The 26,190-nt window shown below is 37.6% G+C and overlaps 1 protein-coding gene across 1 annotated transcript in view; it reads right to left on the minus strand.

Moving 5' to 3' along the window:
- Positions 1-26,190, minus strand: part of B4GALNT3 (beta-1,4-N-acetyl-galactosaminyltransferase 3) — a 78,473-nt gene that overhangs the window by 21,378 nt on the left and 30,905 nt on the right. The window contains exons 3-4 of the mRNA XM_075859788.1: positions 25,584-25,631; positions 24,696-24,791 (exon numbers count right to left, since the gene is read on the minus strand). Of these exons, the coding sequence (XP_075715903.1) occupies positions 24,696-24,791; positions 25,584-25,631 (144 nt within the window). The remainder of the gene's footprint in view (positions 1-24,695; positions 24,792-25,583; positions 25,632-26,190) is intronic.

Consider the following 26,190-nt stretch of genomic DNA (forward strand, 5'->3'; position numbering starts at 1 on the left):
CCATACTTTGTATGGGAGCACGGCACGAAAATGCGGCCGTCGACGGCCGGCCGTGCTCGCAATCGCGGGCCATGTTTACGGGCACGGCCGGGTGCATGGGATCTAATTTCGGGGAGTGTGAATGGTTGTTGGTTTATTCTCTGCCGATAGTTCTGATAATCAATCAGCTTCATTTATAGGATCCGTTGGCTCAAGTTTATATCAAAATTTGTAGCGTGAGGGGAATTTATGACCCGAGGGCGAAGAACGTCCGGTGGGAATAAAAGACTTTGCTTTTTGTTGTTTTTAAGTCTGGACGTGGTCTTGGGCAAATATCTTCAAGCGCTTACATTTTAGAATTAGAGATCAAATACGTTTTTGGCAGATCTGACATTTAACGGGTTCACACGTAGCGTATATACTGCGGATTTAGTTGCGGTAAATCCGCAGCATAATACAGTGGCAGCAGAGTGGATATTTGAACGAGTCTCATCCACGCGCTGCGTAAACGATAAGCGGAAAAAATGATCAGAAATGTAATTGCGGTGCAGAATTTTAAATCGCAGCATGTCAATTGTATTTGCGTAATCGCTACTTTTTTGTTGCGGGTTTTCCCTATTGAATTCAATGGGGAGGTAAAACAGGTAACACACAGCAGATGTTGCGATTTTTGTGGCGGAAAAACTGCGATTCCGCCGCAGAAATCGCAACCCAAAAATAATTAAATGTTATACTTACCCAGAATTCTGTGTTGCTTCGTCCAGGTTCGCCGTCCTCCGTTTAATCCAATGTGACCTCTGCAGCCAATCACAGACAGCAGCGGTCACATGGGATGAAATGTCATCCCAGGAGGCCGGGCTGCAGGGCGGCGGAGGGTATGTACGCACATTTTTTTTTCCTTCGCTTCTGTTTTCCGGAGAGGACATTCCGGGCGAAAAAAACGGCACCACACGGCCACCGGGGCGGATACGCTGTATACATTTATGCAGCGTATCAGCCCTATGTTAACAAACTTAAGTGAGTTCTCAAATGCGTAAGTTCCCCTTGTGCAGAGGCGACTTTCTTATTTTATGGAGGTTTTCTAAAGTGGATATTTGCTCTGGCAGGGAGTTTATTTGCATCTCTTTGTTTTTTGACTCTCGAGCCTAAAGCAATAATTCACCTTGTGGGTTTCCCGGAGGATGGGAGTGGAAATATTTTGTGTCATGTGTCCTGTTAAATACCGTTGTGTCAAAAAAGACAAAAGTATAGAAGGTATGATACCTTTATTGGCTAACCATTAAAGTTCTATATGCAAGCTTTTTACTGTGTCATGTGTCCGAAAGAACTCCGTCAGCTACCCAGATAGGCGACTTCTATGTTTGCTCCCCTCTTGCAGCCAAGACCCTGTACAGACTGGAAGATTTGAAATGATAAGAACACTGGATGAATGTGTCTCTCGGGAATAAATAATAGAACATGTGAAAAAAATGTAAAATCTTTGACAGTCGGAACGTGTAGCCTCCAAGCATCTCTGAGGTGTTGCCAGTTTAACTTTGCCGAGAGCTTTCTGAGAGATTGCGGATGTCAGAGATGTTGGGTCTCGCAAGTCGTCCATGACCATTTTTAAGATCCCCTCCGAGCACCTTCAGTAAAAGGTTTTGCCAAGGAATCACTACTTGAGCAATTCCCCAGAATGCAAGTTTATGGAATTGCTATACAAGCAATTTCCCAAAGGCTGCAGACTGTCTGGATCAAGCGTACAGGTAAATCCGCTACCTCAAGTTCGTCACCACTCTGGTCGGCAGAGTCTAAGGCTACTCTAGGGTCTTCACCAGAGCCCGCCGCAAGGCAGGTTGGATTTGGCCACATAGAACCCAGGTTGCTTATACAGAATAAGGTGTTGGACAGGAGGTGCAATGCAGGCAATACCAGAACGGATAACCAGACAAGACAGAGGGGTAATCAGCAAGCACGGTACAAAACCAGGAGTAGCCGAGGTCAAAACCAACTTAGCGCAGAATGTCCAAATCAGTGAGAAGAGGGTAAATCCAAAGAGCCGAGGTCCAGTTCAAAGAGTCCAAGTATTCAGGGCGATACAGGGTATAACCAGGAGTTTGATCAGACACCTGCATACACAAGAAAATCACAAGCAACAATGAGAAAACCGAACAGATTCAAATACTCCACCCTTGGCCCTGATAGGTGCAGACTGAGAAATAGGAGTGGCTCTGCAACACAACCCCGAAGCATGACTAGTAGCCATGACAACTTAAATGTGACAGACCTTTCCTAACAAGTTTGACATTTTTGGATGGTGTGTAGGCACCAAGCTACTGGTTTTTGATTAGGGGCATAAAGGTTAGTAAGTGGTATGTGATATTTTTCTTTTCAAACACAAACACCTGTCCTGCGGCTCTACGTGTTATACGTCCGGGTGAAGAGCCACATTCTTCCGAATAGCAATAGATTCTTCTCTGGAGGGTCGGAGGAGCGGGTTCTCTAAAACCATTGATCAGATTGATGGAGAGGCATTTTTGGAATGTGGTTTTGCTTAAAGTGAGTCTTTTGAAAGGACATAATTTTAAACTTGAATTCCTTCATTAGAGTAAAGGCCATAGTAGCGACTAATACGTAGCAAAATATCCATGAGACGCATAGGACATCGTAGGGCGGGTGTGTGACCACTGAATGGCCACTTTACTAGAGACCCCCATCTAGTAGCGCGTTGGACCTTCTTTGGACTTCAGATCTCTAGCAATTGGTCGTGGCATAGACTCCATCCACTAGGGTTTGGGATAGTTCTACAGGAATATTGTCCGATGCGGACAGGATCGCTTCTCGCAGTTGCCCCTAAAGTGTCCTCCTGCCGTAGGGTAAATAGCTGCCATGAACGGATGAACGTGGTCGGCCACAACGCTTAGATGAGACCTGCCGATCAATCATCCATCCACAGGTATCAGAGGAGCCAGGGTGCCAAGAAAATGTTCCCCTCACCATTACTCCACCAGCCTGAACGGTTCATAGATTCATGCTGCTAGCGCCCATTTCTGACCCTGCCATCAGCACGGTGCCCCAGAAATGTGGATTCATCTGAACTGCCAATGTTTTTCCGCTGCTCAAATTTTTTTTTTTTTTTGCCCACTTGAGTCTTGTCTTTGTGTTTCCCTTAGACAGCAATGACACTGGAACTGGTCGTCTGCCATTATAGCCCATCCGTGCTAAGGAACGGCGGGTTGTGCGTTCGCACACTTTAATTGGAGCGCCAGCGTTGTATTCGGCTGCAGTCTCCTGGTCTGTGCGCCACCCGTTCATCAGAACGATTCCTCACGTCCTCCTCTCACCCCCTTCGTCGACAAGTTGTTGACATCCACCATTCGGCGGATGTTTTTCCTTGATCACACCATTCTCCGTATACTCTTCACACCGTTGCACGGGAAACCACACAAGGTTGGCAGTTTTTATACTATTGGCCCTAGCTAGTCTAGCAGCGATGACCAGGCCTCGTTCCAAGTCGCTCAATTTTCCCATTCTAATGTGGTTTAACGCTGAAACTGATCAATGGATAACTTGTGACTTGATTTTACGCTGCGTCCGGGATCACGTGTCTGATTTCCATACAGAGACGCTCCAGTCGTGAAAGGGAAAGTGACCATTCAGTATATTTATAAACCATAGTGTGTAGTAACTGAGCACATTAAGGAAAGGTCCACTATAAGAAAACGTCTCTACCTCGTGGCCACAAACCCCATGTACCGACATCCAACAGGAAAAGTCTTGAGATTTGTAGAGGAGCACAAAAGTTAAGAAAAGTTAACAAAACAGAAGTGAAATATGGGACAACCGTTTCACTCGAGGAAAGACGGTAATAAATTCGGACTTCATTCTGACCACATCAGGTGGTTGATGTTCCTTTGTCCTCTTGCTTTGCTTTCGGAGATCTTCTTCTCGTGCTCAATTGACAATTCTCTTGGCGTGGAAGTGGTGGCATAGGAGCGCTGAGATGCTCAGGTAGCCAAGACGGAATATCCATACAGTTTATCCCAAACTTTAGGCAAATCCTCATGTGTTCTGATGGTCCATCTTTAGCGGTGGTTTGGCCAAAGGGAAAGAGTCATGTTACTGGACGTTTTTATAGCCGGTAGAAGCGGTGAGAGGTTTTAGGATCCGCTTCTTAGATAGAGTACCTGCTGCCATGTCTGATTGAATTTTCGTCTCTTCGTGGAAGATTCCAGCAGATTCTCTTGCCTATTGCAAACTAGCGGAGGTATCTACGTAGCTGAGTAGGCCACAGATCACATCTCTTGGGCGTTCATTCTTAGCACTTTTAGGCCTCGGGACTCTTTGGACTCGTTCAATGACTATAACACCGGCAGAGAGCTAAAGATATGTATGGCCGTAGGTTGCAGGACTTCATTAGGACCTGATGTTCTTCCTTCTATTCTCTTGATCTTCCAGTTCGGGGAAGGCTTGCCTGATGGGTTCTTGTTGAGAGAGCATGATATTTTGAGTCCTCTCCAGGGTCTCTTCTCTATTCCAATGTGTTTCACATCTGCTTTAATGTCTTCAAGCTCCTTTACTACAGCAGAAAGACCTGAAAATTGGGTCGGAATCATATTCACCATTCGGCTCAGAAGCGGCCAAGGTGCTACCTTCACCGGAGACTTCAGGGTCCGGATCGTGATCAGCTACTGGACTCAGCTTGTTCTTTACAGATGCAGTCTTTATTCTTGTCTTGACCATTTCAAACTCATTATGTATATTCAGGAGGCTGTAAATCTTTGTGGTTAAGTGAAGAACATACAGTTATATAAAAGCATCACCTATATCATCCAGCCGCCTCTGGATGAACGAAGACTCGAGTGGTCCTAATATAGGCAGATTTCCAAGAGTTGTGTCCAAGAGTTGTGCTTGGGTCACTACAGACCCTTGATAGACCACTCGGAGGCTACAGGACTGGTTGTCAGATGTCAGGAGCCCCAGCTAGGCCACTGGCAGTCGGGAAATCAGGGGTCTCAAGCTAGACCCGCGCATTGCCCACCACTAGGTAGAGAGGGTAAGTGTTAGGCACTGACGCACTACGCTAGTCCCGTGCACCGAGTAAGGGGCCTGTTGGATCTGAGGCCCAGTTCTCTGCTCTTTTCTGCCGTCACCAGCTGCGGAGTCTTAGAGATTGTATCACTGATGCCGCCCTACCAGTGCACCCCCTAAACGGTGAACGCACACTGATCTTACCACAACAACACATATTCACATTCACACAAACGGAAGGGAATTTTCACATCACAATTGACTGCCAACCCGGAGAACGAGATGTGGAGTCTGAGCCAAAATTGCGCAATATCAGCCATTGAACTTGGATGCAATGAATCACAGTAATTCTTCTATGTCCATTGTGTGTTTTACAGGGAAAAAGATACAAAGTAACAAGTGATTTTTTTGTTTTGCTGCAGTTGATTGTGAATTACATTGTATTCAGTATAGGTGATAAATGTAACCCCTTCCTGACCACTGACCTTAAAGGGGCAAAGAACCCATTTTCAAAATACCCTATTAGAGAATTTCTACATAATTAGGCTCTCCCATTTAGGACCCTCATCTATTAGTCCTCACTCTGGAGGGCCTGTCACTATTGATTTCAATGTGAACTGTGCAATACTTAATTTCACCTGTGGTGGTGCTGTAGGAAAACAAAATACTTGCTGACAGATTCTCCCACAGATTATGGCTGATCGCTGAGGTGACCCAACTAACCAAAAGGAACTGTGTAAAGCAGAGCACTCTCTCATTTAATTAACACCCAGTTGGAAGAGCCCCGAGGTTTGCAGTTACTTTCACATTCGGGTGGTTGCGATAGGAGTCCATGAAAAATTCAGTCCAGAAATTCACCTGCGGAGCGTAATTTCAGTTTCCCGCAGCATGTCAATTATTGCTGTGGAAAGTGGACAGAATTACTGCGTTTTTCTGAAGAAATATCACCATCTCACAGACTTGGAAAAAAACGCAGCAAAATTCGCAGTATTTTCCACAGTAAAAAAAACGCATGAAATGGTGCAGATTTTTCGCAGTGGATTGTCTCGTAGTTTATGTGGAAATTTTCTGCAGCAAATACATTGTGTGGACAAGCCCTAAAGAGCTGTAACAGTCCAGCCCTCAGGCATTAAGTGGTTAAATCAGTACCTGTATTACAGGTATTACAAGATGATTATCTATTCACCCAGGATGAAGTCTGCTTACATTATTAATATAAATCTGATAATTGTGAGATAAGACAGAGCGAAGCTGAAGAACACACAAAACGTACATTATATCCATACCACAGAGAAACACCAGCAACACATCATAATTATCCCACACATTCAGTTCTATGTTCTTCTACATAGGGGGCAGTATTATAGTAGTTATATTCTTGTATATAGGGAGCAGTATTATAGTAGTTATATTCTTGTATATAGGGGCAGTATTATAGTAGTTATATTCTTGTACATAGGGGGCAGTATTATAGTAGTTATATTCTTGTATATAGGGGGCAGTATTATAGTAGTTATATTCCTGTATATAGGAGCAGTATTATAGTAGATATATTCTTGTATATAGGAGCAGTATTATAGTAGTTATATTCTTGTATATAGGGGCAGTATTATAGTAGTTATATTCTTGTATATAGGGGACAGTATTATAGTAGTTATATTCTTGTATATAGGAGAAGTATTATAGTAGTTATATTCTTGTATATAGGAGCATTATTATAGTAGTTATATTCTTGTATATAGGGGCAGTATTATAGTAGTTATATTCTTGTATATAGGGGGCAGTATTATAGTAGTTATATTCTTGTATATAGGGGGCAGTATTATAGTAGTTATATTGTATATAGGGGTAGTATTATAGTAGTTATATTCTTGTATATAGGGGGCAGTATTATAGTGGTTATATTCTTGTAGATAGGGGGCAGTATTATAGTAGTTATATTCTTGTATATAGCGGCAGTATTATAGTAGTTATATTCTTGTGTATAGGAGCAGTAAAATAGTAGTTATATTCTTGTGTATAGGAGCAGTATTATAGTAGTTATATTCTTGTATATAGGGGACAGTATTATAGTAGATATATTCTTGTATATAGGAGGCAGTATTATAGTAGTTATATTCTTGTATATAGGGGGCAGTATTATAGTAGTTACATTCTTATATATAGGAGGCAGTATTATAGTAGTTATATTCTTGTATATAGGAGCAGTATTATAGTAGTTATATTCTTGTATATAGGGGACAGTATTATAGTAGATATATTCTTGTATATAGGAGCAGTATTATAGTAGTTATATTCTTGTATATAGGAGCAGTATTATAGTAGTTATATTCTTGTATATAGGGGACAGTATTATAGTAGATATATTCTTGTATATAGGAGCAGTATTATAGTAGTTATATTCTTGTATATAGGAGCAGTATTATAGTAGTTATATTCTTGTATATAGGAGCAGTATTATAGTAGTTATATTCTTGTATATAGGAGCAGTATTATAGTAGTTATATTCTTGTATATAGGAGCAGTATTATAGTAGTTATATTCTTGTATATAGGAGCAGTATTATAGTAGTTATATTCTTGTATATAGGGGCAGTATTATAGTAGTTATATTCTTGTATATAGGGGGCAGTATTATAGTAATTATATTCTTGTATATAGGAGCAGTATTATAGTAGTTATATTCTTGTATATAGGAGCAGTATTATAGTAGTTATATTCTTGTATATAGGAGGCAGTATTAGGGCGGGTTCACACGTGGCGGAATTTCACTGAAATTCCGCTGCGGACACTCCGCAGCGTTAATCCGCAGCGGTGCCGTTTGTCCATTGACTTACACTTTAATTTAGCAGTGTTCGTTTAGACTAGGCGTAAAATTCCGCTGCGGAGCATAGGCTGCGGAGCGGAATTTAGTGTCCGCAGCATGCTCTGTCTGTTGCGGAGCAGTGGCGGACTGGTTGCGGACTCATGGCGGAATTTCTCCATTGACTTCAATGGAGAGTCAAAATTCCGCAATGAAGTCCGCAGATCTTATGTGTGCTGCGGAGCGTATTGTTTTTACTACCATGACATTTCTTCATTCTGGCTGGACCTATGTATTTCTAGGTCTACAGCCATACTGAGGAAGTCAATGGGGCTCCCGTAATGACGGGAGCGTTGCTAGGAGACGTCTGTAAATAGTCACTGTCCAGGGTGCTGAAAGAGTTAAGCGATCGGCAGTAACTGTTTCTGCACCCGGGACAGTGACTACCGATCCCAATATACATGTATCTGTAAAAAAAAATATAAGTTCATACTTACCGAGAACTCCCTGCGTCTGTCTCCAGTCCGGCCTCCCAGGATGACGTTTCAGTGTAAGTGACGGCTGCAGCCAATCACAGGCCAAGCACAGGCTGCAGCGGTCACATGGACTGGAGCGTCATCCAGGGAGGTCGGGCTGGATGCCGAAAGAGGGACGCGTCACCAAGACAACGGGCGGTAAGTATGAATTTCTTTGACTTTCACTAGGGAAAGTGCTGTCCCTTCTCTCTATCCTGCACTGAATAGGGAGAAGAGAAGCACTTTTCCTGCAGTCCGCAGCGGCCAGTCCGCATCAATTTTCTGCACATTTTGTGCAGATCCGCAGCAGAATCTGCAACGCAGATTCTGTGCGGCATTGATGCGGACAGTTGCGGAGGAAATCCGCCACGTGTGGTCATGCCCTTATAGTAGTTATATTCTTGTATATAGGAGCAGTATTATAGTAGTTATATTCTTGTATATAGGGGCAGTATTATATTAGTTATATTCTTGTATATAGGGGCAGTATTATAGTAGTTATATTCTTGTATATAGGGGGCAGTATTATAGTCGTTATATTCTTGTATATAGGGGTCTGTATTATAGTAGTTATATTCTTGTATATAGGGGCAGTATTATAGTAGTTATATTCTGGTATATAGGGAGCAGTATTATAGTAGTTATATTCTTGTATATAGGGGGCAGTATTATAGTAGTTATATTCTTGTATATAGGAGGCAGTATTATAGTAGTTATATTCTTGTATATAGCAGCAGTATTATAGTAGTTATATTCTTGTATATAGGGGGCAGTATTATAGTAGTTATATTCTTGTATATAGGGAGCAGTATTATAGTAGTTATATTCTTGTATATAGGGGCAGTATTATAGTAGTTATATTCTTGTATATAGGGGCAGTATTATAGTAGTTATATTCTTGTATATAGGGGGCAGTATTATAGTAGTTATATTCTTGTATATAGGGGGCAGTATTATAGTAGTTATATTCTTGTATATAGGGGCAGTATTATAGTAGTTATATTCTTGTATATAGGGTCAGTATTATAGTAGTTATATTCTTGTATATAGGGGCAGTATTATAGTAGTTATATTCTTGTATATAGGGGCAGTATTATAGTAGTTATATTCTTGTATATAGAGGCAGTATTATAGTAGTTATATTCTTGTATATAGCGGGCAGTATTATAGTAGTTATATTCTTGTATATAGGGGGCAGTATTATAGTAGTTATATTCTTGTATATAGGGGAAGTATTATAGTAGTTATATTCTTGTATATAGGGGGCAGTATTATAGTAGTTATATTCTGGTATATAGGGGGCAGTATTATAGTAGTTATATTCTTGTATATAGGAGGCAGTATTATAGTAGTTATATTCTTGTATATAGCAGGCAGTATTATAGTAGTTATATTCTTGTATATAGGAGCAGTATTATAGTAATTATATTCTTGTATATAGGAGCAGTATTATAGTAATTATATTCTTGTATATAGGGGTAGTATTATAGTAGTTATATTCCTGTATATAGGGGCAGTATTATAGTAGTTATATTCTTGTATATAGGGAGCAGTATTATAGTAGTTATATTCTGGTATATAGGGGGCAGTATTATAGTAGTTATATTCTGGTATATAGGGGGCAGTATTATAGTAGTTATATTCTTGTATATAGGAGGCAGTATTATAGTAGTTATATTCTTGTATATAGGAGGCAGTATTATAGTAGTTATATTCTTGTATATAGGGGGCAGTATTATAGTAGTTATATTCTTGTATATAGGAGCAGTATTATAGTAGTTATATTCTTGTATATAGGAGCAGTATTATAGTAGTTATATTCTTGTATATAGGGGCAGTATTATAGTAATTATATTCTTGTATATAGGGGCAGTATTATAGTAGTTATATTCTTGTATATAGGGGGCAGTATTATAGTAGTTATATTCTTGTATTTAGGAGCAGTATTATAGTAGTTATATTCTTGTATATAGGAGCAGTATTATAGTAGTTATATTCTTGTATATAGGGGCAGTATTATAGTAATTATATTCTTGTATATAGGGGCAGTATTATAGTAGTTATATTCTTGTATATAGGGGCAGTATTATAGTAGTTATATTCTTGTATATAGGGGGCAGTATTATAGTAGTTATATTCTTGTATTTAGGAGCAGTATTATAGTAGTTATATTCTTGTATATAGGAGCAGTATTATAGTAGTTATATTCTTGTATATAGGGGCAGTATTATAGTAATTATATTCTTGTATATAGGGGCAGTATTATAGTAGTTATATTCTTGTATATAGGGGCAGTATTATAGTAGTTATAGTCTTGTATATAGGGGCAGTATTATAGTAGATATATTCTTGTATATAGGGGCAGTATTATAGTAGTTATATTCTTGTCCATAGGAGAGGATAGACGTGTGCTTGTGAGCTCCCTGTTAGGACTATGCATGGCTTCTGACCCAGGTGGAGGGGAGGGGTCCTGGGCTGATGATCCTGGGAAAGCCCAGAGTCTGGAGTTTGGCCTGCAGCATGGAGATGGTGGAGGTGATGATCTGGAAATGGTGGCTGGTGAGTCAACTGAATCTCACGATGTTGGTGAATTGTGCACAAAAATGACAAAGAAAAATATCTTTAAAATGGAAATGCAAGTTCGCAAATTGAGAACTGAAATTAACCAAGAGACTGATCCAAAGGCAAAGCTGATGAAATGTGAGTGTCTGGATGTTTGCACACGTGAGCTGGTGATATTGAAGGAGAGATTGCAGAAAGAATCATGCACAGTACCCAAAATAAAGAACCGGGCAATTGAGAACAAAAGGGAGACCAGAGCCCAAACTGTGAAGAGAAAAAATATCATTGCAAAAAAAGACACTGACTATAATATTGTGGAGCAGGGAAACCCTGGAAGATATGAGTGTGCAGTGGCTGGAGGTTCACATCTCTCATCATGTGTGGGGTCTGTGCAATCAGACAACACAAATGCTGCTAAAGCTGCAGAGAAATGTGTGTCAGCTGACGAGGGGTTAACTGCAGTAGACTCTATGTGCAGTGCTGATGAAGTGAATGCGAGTGGCACTCCTGGGAGTGAGCAAGAAAGTGCCTCATGTCCGGATATTATAAGTGAGACCTCGCTCAGCGCGGTGATTGACAGTCTGATATCTGATGAACCAGCGGCACAGGCTGAGGTGGACATTGCAGACCCTGTTCTGGAGGTTCAGCCGTCCGCAGTGTCAGTGAATGGAGTGCAGGTTACACAGCGATCAGGAGCAGACACAGGAGGATCTGCAGTACAATCAGCTGAGGAGAGGTCAAGTCCTGACCCACCTGCTGACAGACCTCAGTACAGGAGACTGTTCTCCAGCGTCACAAGACCGACTAACCCCACACCTCAGAGGAGGAACGCGGTCAGAATCAAATACTCAGGACCAGAGGAAAACATCCCCTCCAGACTCTACATTGGGAAAGTTTTGTTGAAGGAGTTTATGAAGTTTAAAGCTTCTGAGGTGTTCGCTCTGATCCACGTTCCCTCCAGCAGGAATTATGACATCAGTTTCAAGCTGCAATATAGTCTAGACTTATTCTGGAGTATTTATAACGATACAAAGGAGCACGCGATGTGGGAGCATCTACATGTCATCCAGCTGACTAAACCCCAGGTAGTCACCGCCACCGTCCTGTTTCAGTCTGAGGTGGTGGCTCTGGCAGATTTGCAGCACTGGTTGAGCAGATATTGTGAGGTGAAGAGACTGCCAACAAAGATCTATGATGAGGAGGAGATCTGGAATGGAGGATATTCTGTCAAGATCCAGCTGGTTCAGGAGAATGGAGTGACCAGACATCTGCCGCACTCCTTCTACCTGGGCTCGGAGAGAGGCGTATGTTACTACCCTGGTCAACCACGACTGTGCCATAGATGTGGGGGCAGACACCTGGCATTCAACTGTTCCCGTATTAAGTGCTCACTATGTGGTCAGTTTGGGCATGTGAAGGACGATTGTACAGGACCTGTCATCTGTAACCTGTGCTTAGGACCTGGACATACATTCCGGGAGTGTCCGCATGCAGAACATAATAAAGAGGAGACCTTTAAAGAAGCCATGGAGGAAGACCAGGAGGATGTCTCCATATGTGTAGATACAACCCCAGAACCAGGAAGTCCCAACGATGATGTGAGCCAAAGTACCAGAGATCGTGCTCCAGACACGAATGTCCCATCTGTGGATGCTGCACAAGTGTCACCAGCCACTGAAAATAGAGGTCATGCTAAAAGCAAAATATCCAGTCACTCTGTCACCAAAACATCTAAACATCTGCCAAACACCAGTAAGGAACCAGCTGATCCAGCCGCAGCGACCAGTAAGGAACCAGCTGATCCAGCCGCAGCGACCAGTAAGGAACCAACTGATCCAGCCGCAGCGAACAGTAAAAAACCAGCTGGGCCAGCCGCAGCGACCAGTATCGATGAGGAGGGATTTCAGACAGTTAAAAGGAGAAGTAAAACAGATGATTCTTCTAGGAAAAAAATCACTGCTGCAAAGAAATCACCGGAGTCTCCAGTGCTGGCGATAACTGGGGGACGTTACTGTGCGCTGGGAGAAGATGACCAGGAAGAAGAAGCAGAGATGGAGCAAGTCTCCTCACACAACCCAGATGACGAACCTCAGGATGAAGCTGCTGACCCCCCAATGTCCACCAAAAGATGGGGTGTTACAGGACATAGCAGTGGAAGAAGGAAAAAAAGTAGGAAAGACATGTAACCAGGATGAGGCTGAAAATCACCTCCTATTAACGTGAACAGTGTGAAGAATAGGAGCAGGCGGCGGGCGATATTCCAGCGTCTGTCTGACGACAAAACCAATGTCATCTTTATACAAGAGACTTATCTACAGAGTAATGTCCCTGCTGTGTCCCTGCAGTCACCACATCTAGTGGGACAGTGAAGCTCTTTGCTGCTGTATGGAGACTTCTACCCCGAACTACGTTTATATCATAGAGGTTCACTATATGTCATAAATGTGGTGACCGTGTACCCTCTGTGGTGTGCGCGATGCTGCCTGGTCACCAATAAAGAAGAACTCTCCTGTAATACTGTCTAGAATAATATCATGAAAAATAGTTGAAACAATCTATACTGGTGCAATATTCATATATTATGGTTTGTTTAATGATTGTGATGTTATTAAGAGACAAATGTTTATTTTCTTTATCTGTTATGAGTGTATTGCAAAGGTATTGTAATATTTTGTTGCAAGTTTTCAAATAAAAAAGATAATTATAGTAGTTATATTCTTGTATATAGGGGCAGTATTATAGTAGTTATATTCTTGTATATAGGGGCAGTATTATAGTAGTTATATTCTTGTATATAGGGGCAGTAATAGGGCATGACCACACGTGGCGGATTTCCTCCGCAACTGTCCGCATCAATGCCGCACAGAATCTGCGTCGCAGATTCTGCTGCGGATCTGCACAAAATGTGCAGAAAATTGATGCGGACTAGCTGCTGCGGACTGCGGGAAAAGTGCTTCCCTTCTCCCTATCAGTGCAGGATAGAGAGAAGGGACAGCACTTTCCCTAGTGAAAGTAAAAGAATTTCATACTTACCGGCCGTTGTCTTGGTGACGCGTCCCTCTTTCGGCATCCAGCCCGACCTCCCTGGATGACGTGCCAGTCCATGTGACCGCTGCAGCCTGTGCTTGGCCTGTGATTGGCTGCAGCCGTCACTTACACTGAAACGTCATCCTGGGAGGCCGGACTGGAGACAGACGCAGGGAGTTCTCGGTAAGTATGAACTTATATGTTTTTTTACAGATACATGTATATTGAGATCGGTAGTCACTGTCCAGGGTGCAGAAACAGTTACTGCCGATCGCTTAACTCTTTCAGCACCCTGGACAGTGACTATTTACAGACGTCTCCTAGCAACGCTCCCGTCATTACGGGAGCCCCATTGACTTCCTCAGTCTGGCTGTAGACCTAGAAATACATAGGTCCAGCCAGAATGAAGAAATGTCATGGTAGTAAAACCAATACGCTCCGCAGCACACATAAGATCTGCGGACTTCATTGCGGAATTTTGACTCTCCATTGAAGTCAATGGAGAAATTCCGCCATGAGTCCGCCACTGCTCCGCAACAGACAGAGCATGCTGCGGACACCAAATTCCGTTCCGCAGCCTATGCTCCGCAGCGGAATTTTACGCCTCGTCTAAACGAACACTGCTAAATTAAAGTGTAAGTCAATGGACAAACGGCACCGCTGCGGATTAACGCTGCGGAGTGTCCGCAGCGGAATTTAAGTGAAATTCCGCCACGTGTGAACCCAGCCTTATAGTAGTTATATTCTTGTATATTGGGGCAGTATTATAGTAGTTATATTCTTGTATATAGGTGCAGTATTATAGTAGTTATATTCTTGTATATAGGGGGATAGTATTATAGTAGTTATATTCTTGTATATAGGGGCAGTATTATAGTAGTTCTATTCTTGTATATAGAGGCAGTATTATAGTAGTTCTATTCTTGTATATAGGGGCAGTATTATAGTAGTTATATTCTTGTATATAGGAGCATTATTATAGTAGTTATATTCTTGTATATTGGGGCAGTATTATAGTAGTTATATTCTTGTATATAGAGGCAGTATTATAGTAGTTCTATTCTTGTATATAGGGGCAGTATTATAGTAGTTATATTCTTGTATATAGGGGCAGTATTATAGTAGTTATATTCCTGTATATAGGAGCAGTATTATAGTAGTTATATTCTTGTACATAGGAGGCAGTATTATAGTAGTTATATTCTTGTACATAGGAGGCAGTATTATAGTAGTTATATTCTTGTATATAGGGAGCAGTATTATAGTAGTTATATTCTTGTATATAGGGGGAGTATTATAGTAGTTATATTCTTGTATATAGGGGGCAGTATTATAGTAGTTATATTCTTGTATATAGGGGGCAGTATTATAGTAGTTATATTCTTGTATATAGGGGGCAGGATTATAGTAGTTATATTCTTGTATATGGGGGCAGTATTATAGTAATTATATTCTTGTATATAGGGGCAGTATTATAGTAGTTATATTCTTGTATATAGGGGGCAGTATTATAGTAGTTATATTCTTGTATTTAGGAGCAGTATTATAGTAGTTATATTCTTGTATATAGGAGCAGTATTATAGTAGTTATATTCTTGTATATAGGGGCAGTATTATAGTAATTATATTCTTGTATATAGGGGCAGTATTATAGTAGTTATATTCTTGTATATAGGGGCAGTATTATAGTAGTTATAGTCTTGTATATAGGGGCAGTATTATAGTAGATATATTCTTGTATATAGGGGCAGTATTATAGTAGTTATATTCTTGTATATAGGGGCAGTATTATAGTAGTTATATTCTTGTATATAGGGGCAGTATTATAGTAGTTATATTCTTGTATATAGGGGCAGTATTATAGTAGTTATATTCTTGTATATAGGAGCAGTATTATAGTAGTTATATTCTTGTGTATAGGGGGCAGTATTATAGTAGTTATATTCTTGTATATAGGGGGCAATATTATAGTAGTTATATTCTTGTATATAGGGAGCAGTATTATAGTAGTTATATTCTTGTATATAGGAAGCAGTATTATAGTAGTTATATTCTTGTATATAGGGGCAGTATTATAGTAGTTATAGTCTTGTATATAGGGGCAGTATTATAGTAGATATATTCTTGTATATAGGGGCAGTATTATAGTAGTTATATTCTTGTATATAGGGGCAGTATTATAGTAGTTATATTCTTGTATATAGGGGCAGTATTATAGTAGTTATATTCTTGTATATAGGGGCAGTATTATAGTAGTTATATTCTTGTATATAGGAGCAGTATTATAGTAGTTATATTCTTGTGTATAGGGGGCAGTATTATAGTAGTTATATTCTTGTATATAGGGGGCAATATTATAGTAGTTATATTCTTGTATATAGGGAGCAGTATTATAGTAGTTATATTCTTGTATATAGGAAGCAGTATTATAGTAGTTATATTCTTGTATATAGGGGGCAATATTATAGTAGTTATATTCTTGTATATAGGGAGCAGTATTATAGTAGTTATATTCTTGTATATAGGAAGCAGTATTATATTAGTTATATTCTTGTATATAGAAGGAGTATTATATTAGTTATATTCTTGTATATAGGGGGCAGTATTATAGTAATTATATTCTTGTATATAGGGGCAGTATTATAGTAGTTATATTCTTGTATATAGGGGGCAGTATTATAGTAGTTATATTCTTGAATATAGGAGCAGTATTATAGTAGTTATATTCTTGCATATAGGAGGCAGTATTATAGTAGTTATATTCTTGTATATTGGGGCAGTATTATAGTAGTTATATTCTTGTATATAGGAGTAGTATTATAGTAGTTATATTCTTTTATATAGGGGCAGTATTATAGTAGTTATATTCTTGTATATAGGAGGCAGTATTATAGTAGTTATATTCTTGAATATAGGAGCAGTATTATAGTAGTTATATTCTTGCATATAGGGGTAGTATTATAGTAGATATATTCTTGTATATAGGAGCAGTATTATAGTAGTTATATTCTTGTATACAGGAGCAGTATTATAGTAGTTATATTCTTGTATATAGGGGAGCAGTATTATAGTAGTTATATTCTTGTATATAAGGGGCAGTATTATAGTAGTTATATTCTTGTATATTGGGGCGGTATTATAGTAGTTATATTCTTGTATATAGGAGTAGTATTATAGTAGTTATATTCTTGTATACAGGTGGCAGTATAAGGCTGGGTTCACACGTGGCGGAATTTCACTTAAATTCCGCTGCGGACACTCCGCAGCGTTAATCCGCAGCGGAGCCGTTTGTCCATTGACTTACACTTTAATTTTGCAGTGTTCGTTTAGACGAGGCGTAACATTCCGCTGCGGAGCATAGGTTGCGGAGCGGAATTTGGTGTCCGCAGCATGCTCTGTCTGTTGCGGAGCAGTGGCGGACTCATGGCGTAATTTCTCCATTGACTTCAATGGAGATTCTAAGTTCCGCAATGAAGTCCGCAGCTGTCATGCACATGTTATGTGTGCTGCGGATCCGTCTTGGTTTTTTAACTTGACATTTCTTCATTCTGGCTGGACCTATGTATTTCTAGGTCTACAGCCAGACTGAGGAAGTCAATGGGGCTCCCGTAATGACGGGAGCGTTGCTAGGAGACGTCAGTAAATAGTCACTGTCCAGGGTGCTGAAAGAGTTAAGCGATCGGCAGTAACTGTTTCTGCACCCTGGACAGTGACTACCGATCCCAATATACAGCAACCTGTAAAAAAAATAGAAGTTCATACTTACCGAGAACTCCCTGCTTCTGTCTCCATTCCGGCTTCCCAGGATGACGTTTCAGTCTAAGTGACGGCTGCAGCCAATCACAGGCCAATAACATGCTGCAGCGGTCACATGGACTGCCGCGTCATCCAGGGAGGTCGGGCTGGATGCCGAAAGAGGGACGCGTCACCAAGACAACGGCCGGTAAGTATGAAATTCGTTTACTTTCACTAGGGAAAGTGCTGTCCCTTCTCTCTATCCTGCACTGAATAGGGAGAAGGGAAGCACTTTTCCCGCAGTCCGCAGCAGCTAGTCCGCATCAATTTACTGCACATTTTGTGCAGATCCGCAGCAGAATCTGCAACGCAGATTCTGTGCGGCATTGATGCGGACAGTTGCGGAGGAAATCCGCCACGTGTGGTCATGCCCTAATAGTAGTTATATTCTTGTATATAGGAGCAGTATTATAGTAGTTATATTCTTGTATATAGGAGGCAGTGTTGTAGTAGTTATATTCTTGTATATAGGGGCAGTATTATATTAGTTATATTCTTGTATATAGGGGGCAGTATTATAGTAATTATATTCTTGTATATAGGGGCAGTATTATAGTAGTTATATTCTTGTATATAGGGGGCAGTATTATAGTAGTTATATTCTTGAATATAGGAGCAGTATTATAGTAGTTATATTCTTGCATATAGGAGGCAGTATTATAGTAGTTATATTCTTGTATATTGGGGCAGTATTATAGTAGTTATATTCTTGTATATAGGAGTAGTATTATAGTAGTTATATTCTTGTATATAGGGGCAGTATTATAGTAGTTATATTCTTGAATATAGGAGCAGTATTATAGTAGTTATATTCTTGTATATAGGAGGCAGTATTATAGTAGTTATATTCTTGAATATAGGAGCAGTATTATAGTAGTTATATTCTTGCATATAGGAGGCAGTATTATAGTAGTTATATTCTTGTATATTGGGGCGGTATTATAGTAGTTATATTGTATATAGGAGTAGTATTATAGTTGTTATATTCTTGTATACAGGTGGCAGTATAATAGTATTTATATTCTTATATATAGGGGGCAGTATTATAGTAGTTATATTCTTGTATATAGGAGGCAGTGTTGTAGTAGTTATATTCTTGTATATAGGGGCAGTATTATAGTAGTTATATTCCTGTATATAGGGGGAAGTATTATAGTAGTTATATTCTTGTATATAGGGGCAGTATTATAGTTGTTATATTCTTGTATATAGGGGGCAGTATTATAGTAGTTATATTCTTGTATATAGGAGGCAGTATTATAGTAGTTATATTCTTGTATATAGGAGGCAGTGTTGTAGTAGTTATATTCTTGTATATAGGAGGTAGTATTATAGTACTTATATTCTTGTATATAGGAGCAGTATTATAGTAGTTATATTCTTGTATATAGAGGCAGTATTATAGTAGTTATATTCTTGTATATAGGGGCAGTATTATAGTAGTTATATTCTTGTATATAGGGGCAGTATTATAGTAGTTATATTCCTGTATATAGGGAGCAGTATTATAGTAGTTATATTCTTGTATATAGGATCAGTATTATAGTAGTTAAATTCTTGTATATAGGAGGCAGTATTATAGTAGTTATATTCTTGTATATAGGGGCAGTATTATAGTAGTTATATTCTTGTATATAGGGAGCAGTATTATAGTAGTTCTATTCTTATACATAGAAGGCAGTATTATAGTAGTTATATTCTTGTATATAGGGGCAGTATTAGAGGAGTTATATTCTTGTATATAGTGGCAGTATTGTAGTAGTTATATTCTTGTATATAGGGGCAGTATTATAGTAGTTATATTCCTGTATATAGGGGGCAGTATTATAGTAGTTATATTCCTATATATAGGGGGCAGTATTATAGTAGTTATATTCTTGTATATAGGGAGCAGTATTATAGTAGTTATATTGCTGTATATAGGGGCAGTATTATAGTAGTTATATTCTTGTATATAGGGGCAGTATTATAGTAGTTATATTCTTGTATATAGGGGGCAGTATTATAGTGGTTATATTATTGTATATAGGAGGCAGTATTATAGTAGTTATATTATTGTATATAGGGGGCAGTATTATAGTAGTTATATTCTTGTATATAGGGGGCAGTATTATAGTAGTTATATTCTTGTATATAGGAGGTAGTATTATAGTAGTTATATTCTTGTATATAGGGGCAGTATTATAGTAGTTATATTCTTGTATATAGGGGCAGTATTATAGTAGTTATATTCTTGTATATAGGGGCAGTATTATAGTAGTTATATTCTTGTATATAGGAGCAGTATTATAGTAGTTATATTCTTGTGTATAGGGGGCAGTATTATAGTAGTTATATTCTTGTATATAGGGGGCAATATTATAGTAGTTATATTCTTGTGTATAGGGGGCAGTATTATAGTAGTTATATTCTTGTATATAGGGGGCAGTATTATAGTGGTTATATTATTGTATATAGGAGGCAGTATTATAGTAGTTATATTATTGTATATAGGGGGCAGTATTATAGTAGTTATATTCTTGTATATAGGGGGCAGTATTATAGTAGTTATATTCTTGTATATAGGAGGTAGTATTATAGTAGTTATATTCTTGTATATAGGGGCAGTATTATAGTAGTTATATTCTTGTGTATAGGGGGCAGTATTATAGTAGATATATTCTTGTATATAGGAGCAGTATTATAGTAGTTATATTCTTGTATATAGGGGAAGTATTATAGTAGTTATATTCTTGTATATAGGAGCGGTATTATAGTAGTTATATTCTTGTATATAGGAGGCAGTATTATAGTAGTTACAGTCTTGTATATAGGGGAAGTATTATAGTAGTTATATTGCTGTATATAGGGGCAGTATTATAGTAGTTATATTCTTGTATATAGGGGCAGTATTATAGTAGTTATATTCTTGTATATAGGGGGCAGTATTATAGTGGTTATATTCTTGTATATAGGGGCAGTATTATAGTAGTTATATTCTTGTATATAGGGGCAGTATTATAGTAGTTATATTCTTGTATATAGGACGCAGTATTATTGTAGTTATATTCCTGTATATAGGGAGCAGTATTATAGTAGTTATATTCTTGTATATAGGATCAGTATTATAGTAGTTATATTCTTGTATATAGGGAGCAGTATTATAGTAGTTCTATTCTTATACATAGAAGGCAGTATTATAGTAGTTATATTCTTGTATATAGGGGCAGTATTAGAGGAGTTATATTCTTGTATATAGTGGCAGTATTGTAGTAGTTATATTCTTGTATATAGGGGCAGTATTATAGTAGTTATATTCCTGTATATAGGGGGCAGTATTATAGTAGTTATATTCCTATATATAGGGGGCAGTATTATAGTAGTTATATTCTTGTATATAGGGAGCAGTATTATAGTAGTTATATTGCTGTATATAGGGGCAGTATTATAGTAGTTATATTCTTGTATATAGGGGCAGTATTATAGTAGTTATATTCTTGTATATAGGGGGCAGTATTATAGTGGTTATATTATTGTATATAGGAGGCAGTATTATAGTAGTTATATTATTGTATATAGGGGGCAGTATTATAGTAGTTATATTCTTGTATATAGGGGGCAGTATTATAGTAGTTATATTCTTGTATATAGGGGCAGTATTAGAGGAGTTATATTCTTGTATATAGTGGCAGTATTGTAGTAGTTATATTCTTGTATATAGGGGCAGTATTATAGTAGTTATATTCCTGTATATAGGGGGCAGTATTATAGTAGTTATATTCCTATATATAGGGGGCAGTATTATAGTAGTTATATTGCTGTATATAGGGGCAGTATTATAGTAGTTATATTCTTGTATATAGGGGCAGTATTATAGTAGTTATATTCTTGTATATAGGGGGCAGTATTATAGTGGTTATATTATTGTATATAGGAGGCAGTATTATAGTAGTTATATTATTGTATATAGGGGGCAGTATTATAGTAGTTATATTCCTGTATATAGGGAGCAGTATTATAGTAGTTATATTCTTGTATATAGGATCAGTATTATAGTAGTTATATTCTTGTATATAGGGAGCAGTATTATAGTAGTTCTATTCTTATACATAGAAGGCAGTATTATAGTAGTTATATTCTTGTATATAGGGGCAGTATTAGAGGAGTTATATTCTTGTATATAGTGGCAGTATTGTAGTAGTTATATTCTTGTATATAGGGGCAGTATTATAGTAGTTATATTCCTGTATATAGGGGGCAGTATTATAGTAGTTATATTCCTATATATAGGGGGCAGTATTATAGTAGTTATATTCTTGTATATAGGGAGCAGTATTATAGTAGTTATATTGCTGTATATAGGGGCAGTATTATAGTAGTTATATTCTTGTATATAGGGGCAGTATTATAGTAGTTATATTCTTGTATATAGGGGGCAGTATTATAGTGGTTATATTATTGTATATAGGAGGCAGTATTATAGTAGTTATATTATTGTATATAGGGGGCAGTATTATAGTAGTTATATTCTTGTATATAGGGGGCAGTATTATAGTAGTTATATTCTTGTATATAGGGGCAGTATTAGAGGAGTTATATTCTTGTATATAGTGGCAGTATTGTAGTAGTTATATTCTTGTATATAGGGGCAGTATTATAGTAGTTATATTCCTGTATATAGGGGGCAGTATTATAGTAGTTATATTCCTATATATAGGGGGCAGTATTATAGTAGTTATATTGCTGTATATAGGGGCAGTATTATAGTAGTTATATTCTTGTATATAGGGGCAGTATTATAGTAGTTATATTCTTGTATATAGGGGGCAGTATTATAGTGGTTATATTATTGTATATAGGAGGCAGTATTATAGTAGTTATATTATTGTATATAGGGGGCAGTATTATAGTAGTTATATTCTTGTATATAGGGGGCAGTATTATAGTAGTTATATTCTTGTATATAGGAGGTAGTATTATAGTAGTTATATTCTTGTATATAGGGGCAGTATTATACTAGTTATATTCTTGTGTATAGGGGGCAGTATTATAGTAGATATATTCTTGTATATAGGAGCAGTATTATAGTAGTTATATTCTTGTATATAGGGGAAGTATTATAGTAGTTATATTCTTGTATATAGGAGCAGTATTATAGTAGTTATATTCTTGTATATAGGGGCAGTATTATAGTAGTTATAGTCTTGTATATAGGGGAAGTATTATAGTAGTTATATTGCTGTATATAGGGGCAGTATTATAGTAGTTATATTCTTGTATATAGGGGCAGTATTATAGTAGTTATATTCTTGTATATAGGGGGCAGTATTATAGTGGTTATATTATTGTATATAGGAGGCAGTATTATAGTAGTTATATTATTGTATATAGGGGGCAGTATTATAGTAGTTATATTCTTGTGTATAGGGGGCAGTATTATAGTAGTTATATTCTTGTATATAGGAGCAGTATTATAGTAGTTATATTCTTGTATATAGGAGCAGTATTATAGTAGTTATATTGTATATAGAGGCAGTATTATAGTAGTTATATTCTTGTATATAGGATCAGTATTATAGTAGTTATAGTCTTGTATATAGGGGAAGTATTATAGTAGTTATATTCTTGTATATAGGAGGCAGTATTATAGTAGATATATTCTTGTATATAGGGGGCAGTATTATAGTAGTTATATTCTTGTATATAGGAGGCAGTATTATAGTAGTTATATTTTTGTATATAGGGGAAGTATTATAGTAGTTATATTCTTGTATATAGGAGCAGTATTATAGTAGTTATATTCTTGGATATAGGGGCAGTATTATAGTAGTTATATTCTTGTATATAGGAGGCAGTATTATAGTAGTTATATTCTTGTATATAGGGGGCAGTATTATAGTAGTTATATTCTTGTATATAGGGACAGTATTATAGTAGTTATATTCTTGTATATAGGGGGCAGTGTTATAGTAGTTATATTCTTGTATATAGGGGCAGTATTATAGTAGTTATATTCTTGTATATAGGAGGCAGTATTATAGTAGTTATATTCTTGTATATAGGGGGCAGTATTATAGTAGTTATATTCCTGTATATAGGAGCAGTATTATAGTAGTTATATTCTTGTATATAGGAGCAGTATTATAGTAGTTATATTCTTGTATATAGGAGCAGTATTATAGTAGTTATATTCTTGTATAGAGGGGGCAGTGTTATAGTAGTTATATTATTGTATATAGGGGCAGTATTATAGTAGTTATATTCTTGTATATAGGGAGCAGTATTATAGTAGTTATATTCTTGTATATAGGAAGCAGTATTATAGTAGTTATATTCTTGTATATAGGAACAGTATTATAGTAATTATATTCTTGTATATAGTGGCAGTATTATAGTAGTTATATTCTTGTATATAGGGGGCAGTATTATAGTAGTTATATTCTTGTATATAGGAAGCAGTATTATAGTAGTTATATTCTTGTATATAGGGGCAGTATTATAGTAGTTATATTCTTGTATATATGGGGCAGTATTATAGTAGTTATATTCTTGTATATAGGAGCAGTATTATAGTAGTTATATTCTTGTATATAGGGGCAGTATTATAGTAGTTATATTCTTGTATATAGGGGCAGTATTATAGTAGTTATATTCTTGTATATAGGGGGCAGTATTATAGGAGTTATATTCTTGTATATAGGGGCAGTATTATAGTAGTTATATTCTTGTATATAGGAGCAGTATTATAGTAGTTATATTCTTGTATATAGGAGCAGTATTATAATAGTTATATTCTTGTATATAGGAGCAGTATTATAGTAGTTATATTCTTGTATATAGGGGCAGTATTATAGTAGATATATTCCTGTATATAGGGGGCAGTATTATAGTAGTTATATTCTTGTATATAGGAGGCAGTATTATAGTAGTTATATTCCTGTATATAGGGGGCAGTATTATAGTAGTTAGTGTTGTGGCAACCAAAATGATTATAAAGTAGTCGCAGTTTAAGTGGAATTTACTCACATGAGGGAAGAGAGGAAAGTGCAGATTTCGGCGGAGTTGCTGGATGCTGCTTCCACACCAGTCTTCAAATATATGTAGGTTGACCCGTCCCTCAAACTGAAAGACACATAAAAAACACATTTAACATATCTATCTATCTATCTATCTAACAAGCCATGAGTAAGGACGCAGTTTGCGTCTGAAACGCGTAGGCATCGCCTATATCCTCAACTACCTGTTGTACCTTGGAACACTCTCTGCTGATTTTTAAATATAATTATGGAATAAAACTTGGAAGAAGTTTCCATTTTAACCACCTCATCTGTCTCAGCGCTGGATCCACTTTCTATTTTCCTTTCTATCCATGCTGTGAGCCGACACGAGGAGCCGAGCGCTACTAGCAGTGTAAATCCGCATCAAGGTGAGCTGGAGGATTCCTCCCATTTTCTCTATCAATCTATCTCATATATCTATCTATCTATCTATCTATCTATCTATCTCATATATCTATCTATCTATCTATCTATCTCATATATCTATCTATCTATCTATCTATCTATCTATCTATCTATCTCATATCTATCTATCTATCTATCTCATATCTATCTCATATCTATCTCATATCTATCTATCTATCTATCTATCTATCTATCTATCTATCTATCTATCTATCTATCTCATATCTATCTATCTCATATCTATCTATCTATCTATCTATCTATCTATCTATCTATCTATCTATCTATCTATCTATCTATCTATCTATCTATCTATCTCATATCTATCTATCTATCTATCTATCTATCTCATATCTATCTATCTATCTATCTATCTATCTCATATCTATCTATCTATCTATCTATCTCATATCTATCTATCCTGTAACATGCAGTCTGTTGTCTGTTTTACCTCTGGTTTCCAGGGCACGGAGAAATTCGAGGAGGTGGATTCTTGGAGCTGCGGAAGTGAGAATAAAACTTGGATGAGGGAAGGAACAAAAATAAAATCATACGGGGTTGAAGTGTGGTGACCCCATGATTTACATTCTCATCCACCTTACCCGTAAGCAGTCCTGAATTTGTATATATTTATGAATTTGTCACCTACTATCTTCGAGGAGGAACCCTCTGAACAAATTAGAGCCCCACCTTACTGTCTCCCGGAAGCCTCCCTCTCAGTACAGATAGCTCAGAAGACATTTTTTGTTCCCGACCCCCCCCCCCCCCCTTGTTTTAAGCTTCATGATTTCTTGAGCATTTTTTTCCTGCTTTCTGCGTCCTGTGTGGGAGGAGCCTAGAAACAAGTCTGTGCAGCCCAGAGAAGCAGCCTGTTGTACAGCAGATAGAACCTCCTGTGATCTCTGCAGCTACACATGCTGAGAGTTGTAGTCCCAAAAAATAAAAGTGTAAAGCAGCTGGCGCTCCACATGACATAATGTGAGAGGATTAGGAGCAGGTAGGTGGAAGAACAACCTTCAAACCACAAATGCTTTGACACGAGAAGGTTATCTGAGAAG

Source organism: Rhinoderma darwinii, chromosome 3, assembly GCF_050947455.1.
Source record: "Rhinoderma darwinii isolate aRhiDar2 chromosome 3, aRhiDar2.hap1, whole genome shotgun sequence".
Lineage (NCBI taxonomy): Eukaryota > Metazoa > Chordata > Amphibia > Anura > Rhinodermatidae > Rhinoderma > Rhinoderma darwinii.